The sequence below is a fragment of the Synchiropus splendidus genome, chromosome 6 (genome assembly GCF_027744825.2).
Source record: "Synchiropus splendidus isolate RoL2022-P1 chromosome 6, RoL_Sspl_1.0, whole genome shotgun sequence".
Taxonomy (NCBI): domain Eukaryota; kingdom Metazoa; phylum Chordata; class Actinopteri; order Syngnathiformes; family Callionymidae; genus Synchiropus; species Synchiropus splendidus.
Window position 1 is genome coordinate 22,027,555 of NC_071339.1, and position 18,433 is coordinate 22,045,987.

At 40.8% G+C, this 18,433-nt stretch overlaps 1 protein-coding gene across 11 annotated transcripts in view; it reads left to right on the forward strand.

Annotated features, from left to right (window-relative positions):
- The first annotated feature begins 474 nt into the window (after positions 1-474).
- nav1b (neuron navigator 1b) overlaps positions 475-18,433 on the forward strand; it is a 55,920-nt gene continuing 37,961 nt past the window's right edge. For 8 of the 11 annotated variants that reach the window (XM_053867655.1, XM_053867664.1, XM_053867662.1 and 5 more), the window contains exons 1-3: positions 3,460-3,835; positions 15,302-15,966; positions 16,299-16,381. In XM_053867655.1, the coding sequence (XP_053723630.1) occupies positions 15,320-15,966; positions 16,299-16,381 (730 nt within the window). In that variant the 5' untranslated portion in view covers positions 3,460-3,835; positions 15,302-15,319. Of the gene's footprint in view, positions 624-3,423; positions 3,836-15,301; positions 15,967-16,298; positions 16,382-18,433 lie in introns of those variants that run through there. The other 3 variants (XM_053867656.1, XM_053867657.1, XM_053867669.1) reach the window with 3 other exon arrangements.

Here is an 18,433-nt window from a genome sequence, read left to right on the forward strand (position 1 = left end):
CACTGCTATCATTATACATGGTCACCAGAAGAGTGACATCATTCTTGAATTCTTCTTTAAATAAAACCTTCTGAAACCCTCTGGTAGTAGTGGTGGAAATAGTATCAGTGGCCAAGTAACAGCAGTACTTGCAGCAGAAGTGTGTTGGATGTTCTTTAAATTTTAGTTGACATTTTGTAGTTTTACACCTGATCTACTACTTCAAAGTGAACTCTGACTGTGTCGCTGCTGGGAGAGAAGTCAAGTCAAAGGAGAGAAACACTGCGTTCTCCCTGAGCTCTGTTGGCTTTTCACCATCATTGGAAGAGACAATGATGAACTGAAGAAGACTATTTTTAGCCAGAGAGTGGCCAACGCTTAGCCCTCTGTTCGTGTGCCGTGGACGTCCGCCTTGGCCAGTGGAGGAGCGATCATGTGACTGTGCCCCTCGCATAGAGGGAAAAGACGAGTGCCGGTTAATCCAGAGGAGAAGGATGAGAAGCTGGGAAGAAGCTGCACCGTGTTTTATTCATCAGTGAACGGAGGAGAGGGACTGCAGAAGTGAGGGCTCTGACTGCCTGTCTCCCCCTGTGGACGATGGATTCACATCAACCTCTTTCACACAAGCCCTGCGAAGTTGTCAGGTGAGAGAAGAAGAGCGAGGTGACCTCTTGTTAGGATTGTTTGCACTGCTTCTTCCTACAATGTCAATACATACAGTGCTGTGTCGCTGTCCTAAAATAGACTTCCGAGGCAGCATAATTCCACAGTTTACTCATGCATCTTTGAGTGTTCTGAGGGATTAACTGTGATTGACAGTGTGTGAAATGTGGTTGTGTGCCTGCAGATTATGTTTGAAAGAATGCTTGTTGTAAAATAACCAAGCTCAGCGCCAGAGTGCTTATCCTGTGTTTGTGCAGTCGGCACAGGTTTTAAGTGACAACTCACACTGTAGCGTCACTCACCTTTAATGTGTTTAATGACCCTCATGTGGGTAAAACCGCACGTCAAGACGGACATTTCTGGTCTTTGTGGTCAGCGGTTTTCAAAGAGGAGACCTAGTGTTGATAACTGGAAATATACCGGCAGATCAAAATGAGCTTTCTTTCATTTTACTCCGAAGTCATTGCATTGATTTACTAAGGTTTATTGTGTATTCAGGGTTTCCTGCTATAAATCGGTGACAGATCCTTGTTGTGTTGGTAATGTCAACTACTGTGTTCCACCAGTTATGTACACAACAAGGTTCTATGAGAGACATTAAACATTGACTTGCCCATCACAACACTTATTTACCCATAACATAAGCAAATGGTGATGTTGGGGAGCAAATCCAGGACTGCAGAGAACAGAACAGACCAGTTAGTTGCCCGTATGGCACAATTTAATGCGATAATTTTTTGGCCGATATCACCGATATCCCAAGCAGAGATATGTATTAAAATGCACACATTTATTTCCTGATCAGTTTGTTGGCTTGTGGCAGTCCAGAAATCACGATGACTCCGTAAGTCACGCCACTTTGCAAAGAAGGTAGCACAGAACGGGGTTTTTTTTTTTCATTCTAAGTTTTATCTGAGCAGTGTGTCTCTTCTATTTGTTTTTTCCCTGCTTATATAATTTTGTTGTGCCATGCTGGCCAACCTGATGAGAAATGCTTGTCTGCAGTTTCATGAATTAGTCAGTAGAGGTCACATGGAGACAGAGAGCAAGTGCTTGAGTGCTGTTGGGCCACTCCCTAGTTCCTCTCCCTCTCTGCGGCTGGTCCAGGTCGCTGCTGATGTAAAAGATGTCAAGGACTCTTGACTGAAGCAGAGCGTGTGAGCAGCAGAGTGAGAGTGTTGAGTGTGCTGTAATTCAGAGTACAGAGGGGGAGTTTACTATGCTGCTTGGAGTCACCTCTGAACCCGCTCTGTCGCTATCTTGGCGACTTGTAATGAAAGTGTGATGATGCTGAGCTCAGTTCAAAGACTGCACTGGAGTGGGATTGGAATGCTTCTGACAGGTCTGTGTGCAGATGTTAGAAACATTTCCACGTCGACTTGCTCCGTATCTTTGACTCTAATCCTCACATATCTCCTCTCTATGAGTCAACACAGGATTTAGGATTCTAATTTGCTGACTGCCAAAGTTTATAATCTCTTCTCTGAAAAACGTTTGTCATACTGCAGTGCCAGTGTTTCCAAGAATGGTGGTTTAGCGTGTGAGGCATCAATGCGGTGCTTTGTGACCCGACTCTGGTGTTGTATCATGGCTCCAGGCAGAGGCTAAATTTGGTCAGGATCTGCAGTTTTCCTTTAACACCCTGCTGGTTGGCCTCAAGCAGAATTTGGATCATTTATAATTGAACATTGATTTAAATGGATTCCATTATATCTATATCAGGGTCCTAAAGTTCAAGAAATGTTTATTTGGAAATCTAATGCCATTGTACAGGAAGCTGAAACAAAAGATTTAATCCAAATACGGTGTTAGGATCAGTGAGGTGCGACCTCCGCTACACCTTCTGTAGCAATTTTGCAGTTGCAGAAATCTGGGCTTCAGCTGTTGCAGTGCATGATGAGCTTCATGTGACTGATTGTAGCGCTTTATTAGTTTGACTTACAGTGTTCATTGTTTTGGCCCATTCCATGTTGTCAAAGCCAATTATATAAGTTTAGCTGGCGGCGTCGGGATTCATCCTCGACGCTGCCTACACTGTTAGCACTTCCTGCTGATTATGATGACATGATGCTACAAACATCTCTGAGCACTCAGGCACGCTTCCTCATTTTCTCTTACCATCTCACACCCACAAAATTGAACCCCAAAATAAAACCGACTGATTTATGACATGACACGCATAACAATGTTCTGCATAACACAACCTCAACAGTTTACTTTATTCTCCTTTGTTTGCAAGGTGTTTGTGAGTGAAACCCTGCTGCTATTCACGAGTGACATTTGTCAGGGTATCATATTGGATCTATTTGAGATCTGCCTAAAAGCTGAAAGAGTATTTTATCTAAAATATTTGATTCTTTTTGAAATACTGTTGATAGCAATGAACTTAGGTTGTACAACATGAAAAAACAAGAGGAAGAAAGAGTGATATATCTACGGATGAGGGGTGGATCCAGATGTTTTTTGGAACATTATGTTTTTTAAAATTATTATGATTATATTTCACTCATAGACAGATAAACGTTGGCTCTTGCATACCCTCATATGTCTGGCACCACCTTGGTTAGCCACACTATTTTGCTTTCATTTGTCTTTTATTTTACCATGAAAAATTAAGCATGTTACGGTAGGTAGCATAATGGTGCCTCAGCTGTGATGCAAAATGCATCTCCATTTGTGTTGTATTCAACATAATTCGGTGCGAGTGTGTCCGAGTCTGTGTGCCGTGCATGAGCCGACTACATGCACGCAGTGACGATTCTAATCAGCCAGTGCACTGGCTCTGGCTGTGAGTCAGGACACTGAGCGCTGGCAGAAAAGATGCAGATGAAACCGGCCGAGCTGCACCGGGACAGAGAGCAAGAGCTGCACATCCGACAGTTTTCCTCAGTATATCACCAGGTAATGGCTCAGCACTTTTGTTCCGACTTTGAGTGGAACGGTGCCAGGTCCATTTGAGGAAGGCAGAGAGGGGGAGAAAGATAGTTAAGTGGACTAATCCACATGCACCGGCTGCGATAGAGAGTATTGTTATGCAAGCAGAGAGGGAGCGTTTTGATCCTGACAGCAGACTGGGATGCTGCTGTCTTCCGTGCTGCTTGCACAGGAGGACGTTCCCTGTCCCATTTAGGAATGAGCTTCTAGGGGAGAATCTTATGTTTGGTGCTGCGTCGGATTAACACCTTCATTTTAGGTGAGTTCAAAACTGCTTCTGCTCATCGTATATTTTGGATTTGGGGCTGTTGTTATATTGATGTTTTGCTCAACCTTGTCATCACCCAATTATCAGGATAGAAGTAGAAATACTGAGGAAGTTTGATCTATAAAGCATTGAAAAGCAACCATCTTACAGCTGGTTTAATGGATAAGTTATGGAGGTATTTTGATCAACTTCTGAAAAATGTAAATAATAATAAAAGAATATATGAAATAAAAAAAGATAGCAATACCTAACTCACTTAAGTTATATATCCATAAGTTACCATGCTTTGTGAGATTGTTGGTGTGTTTGTGTCAGTAAAACCACTGTGAGTTGATGAAATGACTCTTTGGGCTAGAACCACTAGAGCTAGCTGCAGTGAGGGCAATGCTAAGCTAAGAAGCAACATACTACTGAAGAGAACTGTAGCTAGAAGGCTAGTGGGCCCCCAGGGATGGGGCGTTACTTGTTTGAGATTTAAAGAGCAGTAAACATGTCAGAGAAAGTTACAACCAAATGACGGATTTGAAGCGGGTCATTTGCGAGTCATGAGACAGAAAAAGCTCAATCACTGCCAGCGGCTCTTTTGAACACTAGTAGAACCAAAACCATGAGGCAACGTTTTTTTTTTTTAAACTCTGAGTTTGTTGATTATTATAAATGACAGATGAATTCAGTGGCGTCAAATCACAAATCTCTCAGTTAATGTGCTAATGCCGTCGCCTTTATTTGTGGTGAAACTACATTGCTAAACTAGGCAGACTCACCCTGCTGAGGTAGTTAGTGAGGTTCTGGCAGTCCTGTGATGGATCTCTATTGTGTTTCTGGAGATGGGGAGTCATGGGCCCAGTAATGGTCACGCTGACTCATGGGAGTCTGAGCCAAAAGCTTGTGAAGCATTTACACTGGGAGTCTGAGGCCATTCATGCATGGCTGTTGGATGTGCTTATCAAAGGGGGAATACACAAAGTTTGTTCAGTAATGAGTTTCTTTATTTGTTCCTCTGGATTCTTGTGTCAGCATTCACTACAGGGTCCAGTCCTGTCTCTTTAAACTGTTTGCCTTCCTGCGGACACCTAGAATCGCAATATAATACCAGCACTGGAGTGTCGTTGTCTGTTTATTGTTTGTCATGCAAATCCTCTACAGAAGAAATGTATCAGGGAGCGAGCACAAAGGTAGACAGCCCACAGAAGACTGTCTGTCCATTTACAGAAGGGTATCTCAAGTGTGAGTCATGGGCCTATTCCTGGAATAATTATGAGTGGAGCTGCACAACTAATAAAACGGGATTTGATGACATCAGCATCACAGCATCCCATCAAGGGAATAGGCTACATAAAATGAATGGATGAATGATGACCCTCAGTTGTAACACCTGATGTTGAGAGGCTTTTCATACCATAGACTCAATTCAATCAGGATCAGCATCAAGAACTGTGCTTATATTTTTAACAACTGTGGACATTGGTCACTGTCCTTTATGAACTTAATACAGTATGCGTTGCCAGTGTCTGAAGGCGACTTTCCTTTCTTTTCTCTACAAAGAGACAAGCTGTTTTGCTGGACGTCCAGTAAAAGTATTTCAGTCTATTGCTTGTTACGTTTGTATTGTAATGAACAGGTGATCTCCTACTAGATTTGGACTACAGTTCCTAAAAAAATTAGTATCACATGTGCTTCTTGAATGCCGCCAGAAGATCAAGAGTACCATGAAGACATGGAAGTATCAGCCTCTCTTAAAACAGACTGACCACATTTTATAATTCATTTGTGCACCACAAAGCCTGCACAGGGGTGGAGACTGGTGAGTAACAAACTTTTAAAACTATATAACTGTTCTTTACTTTCTGGGATCCTCCATCTTCATATGAGGATGATACATTTTTTTGCCTTTCAGCACCAATATACTTGTTTTTTAAGTTGACCTACTAACCAAAATATGTAATGTTTATAAAGAAAGGAAGGCCATTCAGTGTTTACCCTTTCAGGGTTTATTTCACTGTCAACGTTGTGTATGATGAAACTGGTGTAGTAAATGTCTATTCCTTACCTATAAACTTTTTTTTTTTTTTTTTTACAATTTATTGTGCTCCTTTATTTTTCAGTTTTACTCCAGCAACATTTTCCAGTACATTTGCCATCTTTTGACTTTATTTTTTGTTCCATTCCGATAAATATATCTCACAAAGTGGTTTGATAGAAGTCATGAGGGCAGTGTTGATGAAGTCGTGATCTGGCTCTTCACTGTGCTGAACACAGTCCACACAAAATAGCTGGCGCAGACGCACTCATTTGGAAATGTACATACTCTTATAATTCCATTACATTTCTGCCAACAAATCAATAAAAACGAACTGGCTTCCCCTTTTTAGGTGGTGCAACATTTGCCTGCCAATAACCGTATTTATTTCAGCATGCAAAAGTGCTCAGTTGCAGATGAAAAACATGAAGTTATCCAATGCAAAAACTATAAAATCAGGGAAAATCTCATTTGTTTTGCCCCATTAGGCTCTATGAGTACGACTGGAGTGGTAATGGGCCAATTAGAAAATGTGAGAGTCAATGTGCTGCACTCTTGAACTTCACTCATTCATTTGGCACAGAAACTGTACAGGAATAGCATCCCTGTGGTCGGAGACCCTCCATTACAGCAGTGAAAAATGCTGTGCTGTCTCCTCACAGCAGTCTGCTCTCATATGCAACGTGCTTATTTTGAGCTCCTGGATCAGTCAAGCGGACACTTCGCAGCATCGCAAAGTGGTCAGGGAAAAGGTTCCGTTGTTAAATGTGACTATAGCCCTATCAAAAGAGATACTCAGATGTATCATTGGCTGTATTTGTATCTGAGTCTTTGAACGAGCGGTTCGTAAATGCCACGTCTCACTGTGTCCTCACCCGAACTGTCACAGTGTCCTGGCTCGTATTTGTCCATCATTTTGGTTTGCTTGGCTTGAAATGCCTCTTCTTAAGTCACGCTTCAGTGCTGGGCTCCATCCTCGCCAGCTTACCCAACATGACACGTGCCTCGTCCTTGGAAAACCCTGATGCATCATTAATAAGCTCCAAAATAAAGTTATTGAGCCTTGTCAAAAAAGGAATTACATTCTGAGTCAGAATTATCTTCAACATGGTTTTGTGACGGATAGTTCTTCGTGTGACTAAAAAAAAAAGAAAAAAGAAAAGACTTTGCTGTTCACTTGGAGATTTTTGTACTGCCCACCAACTCTTTTGTCTGAGTAATAGTTATCTTTGGCTGGTTCTGGTTCAGTTGTTCAATACATTGTTGATACAGTTTACACAAAGCTGTATTTTGTAAGTAAGTTCTTTCTTTATTTTTTCGCTATAAAACCTTGGTCGTGACTGGCTGATTCATTGCGACTGTCACTGGAAAACTGCAGAAATTGTGACATCAAACATCAAACATGGCTCATCCCCTGCTCTCATATTGTAGCGCAACATTTTTGTCGCACATAACTTTGACTTCTTATGTAAATCAGTTGCTTTTGTTGTCTACAATTGGTGGAGTTTGGTGTGAACGTGCTTTAACAAGGATTGCCAACACATCCTCAGCTGCAGACAGTGCCACGTCCACATCAGTCACATCACCAATAGGTTAGTCGCAGACACCAGAAAACACCAAAAACACCCCAATAGCAAGAACATCGTGTACAAATACAAGATGGCTACTACTGGCACCTCATTAACCACCAAGACTAGCACTGCATTTACCATGACATTATGAAAACAGCTCATTGCTGGTACGGTATCCACCGCTGGCATGTAACTACGACTGAACGGGAACCAACACCAGCGCACAACCTCCAATACCAACACACAAGAATGTCATGGGAACATCGACCTCACCACCTGAGCAACTTGCACCACTGCAGAAACACATAGTCCAAACACTATCCTTTTCAACCAATATGGTAATCCAATCTACCCACAATAGCACTATGATGACAAAACAAGGCATGAAGGGCAAACTGCTTAGACTATGACTATGACAAATCCCTGTACATAACAGTTATGTATGTTTACAATGCAAGTATGTCCACTGTAACTGAGGAACTCCAGTGTCATGGGTAATTGTGTGTACTTATTTTTGTGACGCTGTCAACTGTCCTTAAGCACTTGCATGGGCCGGGTGAAATGTGGTTGCTTTGAAATTATAGCGGTTACATAAAAAAAGAAAAACAATTTTTGCCATTCAAGTTGAGCTTCAGACGCCTAACCTGTGTGTGTGCGTGCATGTGTGGAGGATTTTCTACACGTTGGAGTGACTGGCTGCAGCGGCAGGAACTGCCTGCGGAAGTGAAACGTCAATTCAGATTTTCCTCTGAAGCTGACTGAACCTGGTGCTGACGGCACACAGAAGGCGCTCAGCGATAACTTTCTTTGACTAACTCTTTAGAAAAACTGCACGTGTGGTGATGCTGCTAAAGCATCTGGTGGACAGAGGTGGCTCTCTGTGCTGTTTTCATCTGCATGTTTTACTGTAGTATTAGGACACCAATATCAACAGTATATATAAAAACATGTAATCCTTAACTCATTTATTATGTGGTACTTTGTCTACAATAACTGCCCTTGAACTACACTCTAAAAATATATGCTGCTCTTTGCATGCATTTTTCTGGCCCCCATGAGGTCTGTCTGAAACTATTTTGTATTGTGTATTATTTTGTAGTACTTTGCACTTATTGTTCATTGGTACTTACATTACAAATGTAACTTACAACATGTACATCTGTCTGTATTCACCATTGGTATTCAATATAATTGTTGAGAGACTTTAATAAGATGTGTATTTAATTCATTAGTATAGAATAAAATTATACTTTTTAGGCTGTTTTTGTGAAGTTATAAAATATAGAAATGTATTTGTGTGCAGTATGTATCCATGCAATAAACGTACAATACAACAGTCTACACTGATAAGCTCTAATGCTTGAGAAATATTAAATGTCACTTATAAATATTTTTGTGGGATTTATAAAAATCCCCCCAATGAAAGGTCTATAAATGAATAAATGAGAATGTGGTCTTGTGCTGACTATAAGTAATATGAGCAATGATAAATCATGCACATGTTTTAGCAAATAGCCCCATTGTCTTTGTTCAAATCTTATATCATAAAGTAAGACTTTCCCATTGACAGAGGTTGGACATTTATTTATTTTAGGGATTTTTTTAATCCCCGAGCTCAAATTAAATCGCAAATGCTGCAGTGTTTTGAAGGTGTTATGCATATTACTGTCGACTTCACGGCCCTGCTTGCGGAGGCAGGCGCCTGCCCACTCGTGCTGGGCAGTCCATCTTGATTTCCTGTTTCCACAGTTCACTTCAGACAACTGTGTCAGTTGCATAAGAGCCTCGGCTGCGGAGGAAAGGTTTCGTCACTGTGCATAGGAGATTTCGCCGCGCAACATCCTGCTTTTTTCCCACCTATCTGGGGAAAGGTCTAAATTTATGTCTGGCTGAATTCAACTATTAATAATGCGTTTGAGATAAAACGACCTCACTGACCTGAGCAGCTGGAAACCCGCAGAGCATACGGGTTGTGTTTAAGCCTGTGTGTGGCTTCTACTGTTGTGTGCGCTTTGAAATCGTGCTTTAGTCAGTTGTTGCTTTTAACGTCTGTAAACAGCTTTAAGTGACTGTGCTCATCTCTTGATGTGTTGAATGTAGTCAGCGAGGAAGGATGAGTGTATGAATATTTAAAAGCGTTAAGAACCCAGGAGAGCCATAATTAAAGGAGCGGTTCTTTAACTTTGAAAATATATGTCAAAACAACATTTACATGTATAACTCTTTTCCAATTCTCCTTAAACTGAGCGCATGAAGAGACTGACCGCTGCGGACTGATTTACTTCTCATCATTATAAAGTTTTTACTCTCACCAACTGAGTAAATGTCAAAACTTTCCCCTTTGATTCATTGTTTCTCTATCATGTCTTTATTGGCTGCGTTCCCTTCTGTTTTTTTTTTTTTTTTGGTCGAACTTAATCTAGCCGAGTGGAAGCAAACTTAGCCAAGCCAAGGTGAAGTCAACTAGATCAAACTACGTCGACTCAAACTAAAAACCAAACTGCGCTGAACTGAACCAAGTCGGACAAGACTGAGTTGTTCGTCCCAACTGGGTCTTGCACAAGCATTATCACAGTATCAGAACATTACATGTTCTTGCTGGTCCATTTTGATTGTTAATACTTCCCACACCAGCTACAAAACCTCTCGCACTGCGTTTTCAGCTTTTGTTGGAAACCACAGTTTGTACCTCCTTCTTTGTCCATACATTTTCTTCTTTTTATCTGTAGTGATTTCAATTCCATAAAAAATAAACTGGTTAGACGCTAGATTCTATCGAGCTAAATGTTGGTTGTTGCTTGTCTCTGGTAGTCTTTCAATGGATGTAAAATAAAGTGTAAAATGGAGATTCCAGACTGCACACTTGTGAGATGAACGTCTTATTACATTCCACCCTGTTGCTTTAATGTGTCTCTAAACAAAGCAGCTCAGAGTACACTCTCCCACCATTAGTCACTTTACTTTAGGATCTCGGCGGCTGTTAATGATGCCAACATGGCATTGCTGACCTCTGCTTAGCAGTAAATGTGGCTACGGAACAAATCTTCAGTCCCATAGATTAATTCCTTTGTTAATCCCTTGTGACACAAAAAGCACAACTTTAATTAAAAACCAAGTCAGCGCTTGATCTTCGACTAATCTTTCAGCTACAAATAGAAGCACTTGTGATATTTAGTGAGAGTGGCATGTTTAATTCATGACAATGTCACGACGTGTGACAAGAGGAGGCACATTTTGGGAACACTGCGCTATGTAATTGTGTTTGTGTGTGATTGAGGCCGTGCTGTTGCTGTTAGGAAGGAATCAGGGATTTTTCTGTTTGGATTGTTCCAAAATGTTGTGGTTCTGATGTGTCACATTGTGGATATTTGCGGGGGTGAATATTGCTTGTTGATGTTGATGCAGAGTTAGAGAAACGCATAGTCTTGGCAATACTAGAGAGACCTGTGTCATTGATAAGCAGAGACGGGCAGGGATACAGAGATATGACATGGATACAGAGCCCCATGATGTTGCTAGAGATAAGCAGAAATACAATAAAACAGAGATAAATAAAAGAGATAGGAAGATGGATGAACAGAAATTCAGGGGTGCGTGTGTGGAGGTGACATAAAAAGACGTGATGTGAAAAGTGGAGCAGAGATACGGAGATATGACATGCAGAAAGAAAGTGAGAAAAGAAATTGATAGAGACACAAGAGAGAAATACAAAGGGGAAGACCAGACGTGGATAGGGGTAGAGTGAGCAGAATAGACAGAGAAAGTCAGAAATAACAAAAATACAAATGCTGCTTTAATAAGGAGTATGCCATTTTAATTTTTTTTTCTTAATCTTTAAGAATTTGTTAAAATTTGCCTGGCAGTGCAGACCTCATTAGTAAGTTAGCAGCAGGGGGTTGCAGTTGAGCTGCAGTTGTGGGATCTTAGTTGTGTGACTGTGAAACATAATAAAATATAATAAACCTACAGGTGGAGAAAAAAAAGCCATAAATGACCCCCAAAAATGTGTGTCTCTTCAGGGTGTGCCTTTGAAAATGTAACAAGATCCACACCATTATGACTTGCAGTGTGTATCCCTGAGCAAGTTTTGAATGACCTTTGTCCAAATTCTTTGGGAATCGGGTCCACTTGAGCTGCGGAATGAGCTATCTGGGTCTCTCTGAGCTATATTTAAAAATGAGATCAGGGCTTTTGTAAAACTAGATAGCAGCACTGTCTGGAGAAAATTCAATTAGGGAGATAATGATGCACTCGTTGCACTGAGCTATCTGATGCTAGTGCAGAAAGACAAATTGAAGCAGAGATATTCTGTCTGGGAAACATGTTTTGGGTGGATATATACAGTGCTAACTTGCTTACTTGTTTACTTTGTGATGTAGGAAAACAGGTTTTGAAGTACCCCACTGGACTTTGTGACAGTTTATGATTTAAAAAATAGCTAAAGGGTTTTCATCTTGAAAACCTAACATGTCTCAATTATGGGCTGTGTAATGCAACTTTTTTCATAGAGCCAGTTAAGTGTCTTTTCTGGAACTCTTGTTTTTACTTTTTCTTATCATGTGATGTGCCTCCTCAATGTTGGCATGGCCTCTTCAGACCTACTTTGACAACAACTCGGTGAGTCATTTCTCCAAATTTGTTTGTACAGTATCTGTGCCATATGTAGCCTCCGGCTTGGAAACACCAAAGCAAAGTACACAAGTGATAAGCGCTCTTTATGACTGCTTTAGCTGGAAATGGTATCCAGGATTTAGAGTAAGGTGTCAGAAAATGAGTTCTGCTGGAGGCAAAGAAGGAGGCTGATTGTTTTTTAAAGCCACTCAGAATACAAACAATGTGGCATAGTTTTTAAGTTTTTAAGTTTGCTTGACTTAAAGTGTCATCCTGTCTGCTATTGTTGACTGTAAACAAACCTGGAGCTCCACCTGAGGAATATTGGAATCTCACAGATGTGCCATACTCATCATCCTCATAGTTGCTAAAAAAATATCCGACTTTTCTTCAATCATGGGATTTTGCAGTCTGTCTGTATTTTGTTTTTGATTTTGTGTATAGTAGTGTGGTGTAGTTACTTGTGTTGGCTGATGGATGTGACACAATAGTAAAAGCATGTTGTTCTGTAACGTTCTGATTGACTCGTGATATTTCTCTTCTTATATTATTAAGAACTGTCAGATCAAAGTAACCTAGTAAAATGTCAAGCTAGACCATAGTTTTCACTGGCAGTGTTTGTTTGCCTATCACAAGTGATGGAATATGAGTGCTCTGGGAAATTGTGGAAGAATGTGATTTGTCTTTCAAAGACCCTGGAGCCAGAGGGCAGGCTACCTGATTGCCTTAGTGTTGTTCCTACCTCTTCCTTAGGTTACTGACAGAGGCCTCAACAATGCTCCGTCAGCATTGCCACTTACGCGTCTCAGAGTTACTGGGGTTAAGATGTCTCAGTGAAATCCGATGAGTTTGAGACGTTCACTTTCCTGCACTATCCTGCTGTACCAGCTCCCATGAATGCAGAATCTGACAGGGACAAGACGTGATGTCACCGGGGAAATGAGTCACCAATAGCTCCATCTATAGAGGAGGTGACACAAGTACTGTATGTATGGGAGGACAACAGAATAATGGAAGATAGCAGCGCTGCAGGACACAGCCTCGACGTGGTTTCCACCCATATAGAGTCTGCTGCTATTGATTTGCCTCCTTCACTTATAAGCAGCACGTGGGTTTAAATTGTGTTACTCTGAAAGCTGCATCACACTGTTAAGTGATGTTGGCAATTTGTCAGTCTGCACTGTAGCTCGCCTCTGATTCACTGGTGGATGTGTGATTTCTCTGCAGGTAAGTCTGGCATTTAAATCTATGTTGGATGACTTAAACTACAGATATTTTTCTCCACATGAAACTATTAACATTGATTTGTTCTTCTCATTTTGTTTTGTACATTGTCTAGAAATAGAAACAATAATAATCTGAGATATATCAGTCGTTTTTGAGAGAATTATTTTTCCTTCTTGTTTTTGGAATTTCCTAGATGACTGATGTTTATGTTAATCTACACATATTTGGTTCCTCTTCTTCTTCTTCTTCTTTGTATTGAATAATACAAATTAATGAACCAAAAAAACAACCCCAAAAATTATCACAAATAATGTATAATGTAAATTATATAACAAAAAAAAATCTAATCTTAATGTTATTATTGTATTATGTAAAAAATAGTTTTTCAGCTGTTATAGACATAATTTGTCGGTAAATATATACATTTTTGCCATTTAGTTTACTTTAATTATGTCAGAACCTCAATAAATAAATGTTTACCTCTGAGGCATGTCCTGTACTGCTTGAAGTGGTCAAGAAAATGGAGCCTCTGCTTCTCTCCAGACTTTACCGACTCAGCATAATGTCGTTTATCCATTTGTAGTAATAATATAGTCATGACAAGACGTGCTTGCTTGTCTACCTGTACAGTATGTATTGTGTGTGTATGAGTGTGACTCCTCTGAGTTGAAGGAAACCGCATGCATGCATGCATGCATGCGTGAGGGTTTGGTGTCTTCATACCGTCGTGGAGAAAGTCAGAGTTGGCAGGAGCTGAAAGGATTTGACACGCTGCTTCTTGTGCCAAACGGTGAGGGTCTGCCTTCAACTTCACAGCAGGTCTCATGCTGGAAAAGCAGGGATAGATCAGACAGAGCTGGGTGAACATAAGGAGCCTCATTCAGTGAACATTTATGTCCAAGGTTTAAAATTCACTTGAAACAAAATATCAACTCCTTTTCCTCTCTGTTTCTGACTGGTGTCCTTTTTTCAGCCTCCACCTTCACGTCTTCGGGTTTTTAGATTGACGTCTGATTTGTTCCTTGTTCATTATTTCTCTTGACAGATCCACTTAGACTGAAGTTCTGTCAGCGCTGTGTGGTCAAAAAATGCTTGAGCAGTGAGGCAGAAATCCCGCAATTAACAACTGGCTTTTGGTTTTATATGTCTGGTGTGTTTGTTGTCCAACATACACAGCGCTGAGTACCGTAATATTTAAACCCTCCATTAGAAAGTGCCTCAGCTTGGGTACACTACTTTCACCAGCTACACTCAATGGGATCTATTTACACATTGCATTAAATATTTTTTGTATTAAATTTCCTCTGAATTTAGTTTGAATGTGGAGGCATTTTTTGCCAAGTCATTGATTTTTAGAGCCAATTTTGTAAAAGAATCGGAACTGGCAGTCTGTAGACTGCCACTTCAAAGTCTTAGAATTTTTAACTTTGCTCTGCGCATTGGATTGTTACAAGGGTATTGCTAAATTCTAACTATAACAGAGATATACCATAACAGATAAATGTTATTTTTTATTTTTAGCTATAATTATTGTCACTGAGTTGTAATTATTCGGAGAAAATGTGTTTATATGGTTTTCTAAATAAAAAATATCTTAAATATATACATTTAAATATCATTATATTTTTTTGTTTTTATTATCATCATGCCAAAGTGATGTAGTTAGAATGGCAGTATTGAATTTACAATTGATATCAATACATTTGCATATCATTTATTGAGATTATTTATGTAGTTATTATTATTATCATTATTATTGTACAGCGCTGTGTAGTTTTTCTTATTGATTTTTGTGAAAATGGCTTTGTCGCATATGTTGATATCATTGTTAGTTAAATATGTATGTACAACTGAATATTTTAAAAGAAAGAAAAAAGCTAACCAACAGTCATAAATGTATATCTTGTGACTCAAATATATAACATGAACAGACAACAGCAGTCGGAGTTGCATTTTTCGGTCCTTGTGAGATGCAGTCGTATCCAATCATGATGTGTGTGACATGTGTGACATGTTTCTCATCTCCAGACGCAGGCCATCTGAGCCATGAGCAGTTTACCCCGAAACACTAAGATGGAACCCAAGCAGCCGTACAGCAGTGGCCTGCAGTTCCAGCAGGGGACGAAACGTCATCACTCTTTCTCCTCATCCTCTGCCACTTCGGGTCCTACAGAGCTGCTGCAAACTTCTGCGTTCCAGCACCTGCTGCAGCACAACACTGGGATATATTCTCATCATAGTCCAAGAGCTACGGCGAGAACGGACGGGACCTGTTCAGCCTACAGCAGCCCCCGCATACCAAAGAGAGAAACAGCTCGCTCCAAAGACACCCTGGATCTGCGCTCTAGTGCTCTCACCCAGAAGGCTTTACGGGATCTTCAGCTGCGGAGAAACACCAACAAGAACTGGACATTCGGAAAGTATCGAACAAGAAATGTCGATAACGCCGACGCACGTGAAGCCTTCTGTGGTAGAGGACGTCTCCTTTTCTCCAAAGGTGCAAATGGGAATGAAGTAACAGGCGGGATAGGAGGCTTCCAGAGAGAGATGAGAAGCATTTCAAATCAGGGGATTTCAGAGGCAGCCTCGTCTGGCACCAAAGGAAAGTCCAAGTGTCAAATGTTCAACATGCCACGCAGAGCCAGTGAGCCAGACACAGTGAACATGGCGGCTGTGGCTCCCTTCAGGTTCAGGTGAGGACAGTTTCTTCCTCACCCTGCTGCATCGACCAACCTGCCGCTTTCATAACTCCTGCCACTTTAATCAACACACCATAGTTCATAAACCTTTAAGGGGCTGGAAATGACTTTATATGGGGATCAACATTATTTTGGAGTGTAGGTCATAATGCTGCCCAGAGGTTGCTGGTTATCTTTTGTGGGATTTCTCCAGGTGCACCGTAAATACAAAACACATGGCAACACGTGTGACTCTACACCTTCGATCCGCTGTTGCAGTTACTGTATTTCTACATGAGAAAGATCTAAATATTATTGCTTAGCTCCTGATGTCTTTTTACCTTCAGGTTTCGGGAGGAGCCAGACACTACCACGGATGACCTGAGTGACTGCTCCTCTGACTCGATGGAGGTTTGCTGTGAGGATCTGGGTGAGTCAGCTGTCAAATTCCCCCTTTTACAGTGGAAAATACACACAGTGAAAGCCGTCACGTGACACACTCTTATTAAAAATCATAAAACAGCCCTTTCCATGATAGTAGTAGGTGTTGTGTTTGAATGACCAATGGAACATTTGTATCCATTCTTTATGTCTCTTTTCTTTCAAAACCCTGATTTAAAAACACTCAGAGAGTGCACACCTCTGCCCAAATCATCATTTTACTTGACTTTAAAAATATTTTACTCGACCGTTGAAAATATTGCAACTGAATCACAGAGAATTTCTGCCATTCTTATGTCTTCATGTGTCTTTAGAACAACATATCGGGTAGTAACAGCGACACATCGTCCCCACAGTTTCCGGTGGTACTGCTGTGTTTGGGCTGTATCTGTAAGCTTTGTGGAAACGTTCAGAAAGAGCACAGAAAGAAGGCTCTGGATATGGTATGCAAGGTCCTATATTAGAAGGTTGAGTCCTGCACGACTGACGGTGGGGGGTGTTGGCATTGGAGTCATGTTTCACTACATTTTGACAAGAAGTTTTTCGTATGCTATTTAAGAGCTGGTGTGAACCCTGACATAACATCCTCTACAGTTGTAATTCAGTTTACAGATAGGAGATAATCTATATGAATTTCTTCTTTTCGCCAAAACCCATTTGGGCTTGGTTCTGGTTTGAGACGAACCTCAAGCCCTAATATAAATATCATATGCCATATTAATGATCGTACAATTGATGTTGATGGCCCACATGTCTCCTCTGTCTGCTATTCAGATATGTGAAATCTGTACAATCTTCATTTCAGATGTTCAAAATCAAGTTGCAGCAATTGAACACAAGACACTGAGGACATGGGGGTAAATAAAAGACATGTGGTTGCTATAGATGGAACATTAAGGCCAATATTTCTACATTTCTTTGGTCATCACTGGGCTGATGGTGGCTGTGACTATAACAAAAATCTTAGTCTGCTAATTATATTGTGCTGGACCATCAAAATGATTCTGGGCTGTTTAATATTTAGTTATAAAATCTCCTTTAAGAAGGTTTTATGATGTTGGAACGGATGAAGTCGAAACTCAAATTTCCCCTCCCTTCTCTCCAAGTTGCTGATTGTGCGGTATTTTCCCATATAAAGTGTGTCTCCTGTGATACTTGTATTGACACTGGACTTCATCGTGCAGTTGCTCTCTACGGCTTCGCTGCCAAAGCTCCATAACAATGTTTAATTTATAAGCTCCACCTGTTATGCCCATTCACGTGGCCTGGAGTGCTTCATCTCCGCGAGAGCCTGCAGGAAAACCCCAAATTCTTGGCAGCACATACTTCTCAATCCATGTCAGCAACATTTTGTCGTAAACCTTGCGTGTGCCATTAAACTTAATACACTGAAATAAGATTATGTGTCGGTATGAGTCAAATATTTTTGATTGCGTTCCGTAATATGCTAGGTGACTTGTTATACGTCAAATCATACTAAGTCGAGTGGAAATGCTGCTTAACTTGTGATGAAGGTTAAGCAGCAATATCAGAATCTTGTGACTCAAAATGAGATAATGTGACTCCTAATGACTTGCATGCTGAGTTTAGAAAACAGCTCTGCTATTTTAAAAGTGACTAAATGGCATCTCATTTATGATAATGACTGTGCGGCAAAGAAGCTTGCTCTCCTCGAGGAGTGACCCAGCGAGTGGTGCGGTGACAGACTGGTCCTCTGATGCAGGTCTGGGGGGGTGAGTGCTTCCATGGGAGGATCAGCTTTCACGTCCTGTCTGCCTCGTTCTCACGTCTGGGCCAGACAAATGGGATGTTCAGTTCTGTTTCTTTGAAAGCAGTTGTCTGCATTTTGTGATGACCAAGCTGAAATTGGAAATAACAGTTCACTTTTAATGTGGTTTTAGTGCCACATCTGCTGTGATGAGTCAGCTGTTGAGAAAAATCTCCTTATAAAGTCTTGAAGATTGTGGAGGGGAGATGATTGCAGGCTTATTGATCATTTTAAATCTGTTAAAATTACCCTGAGTTATAAATAATCTGGCTT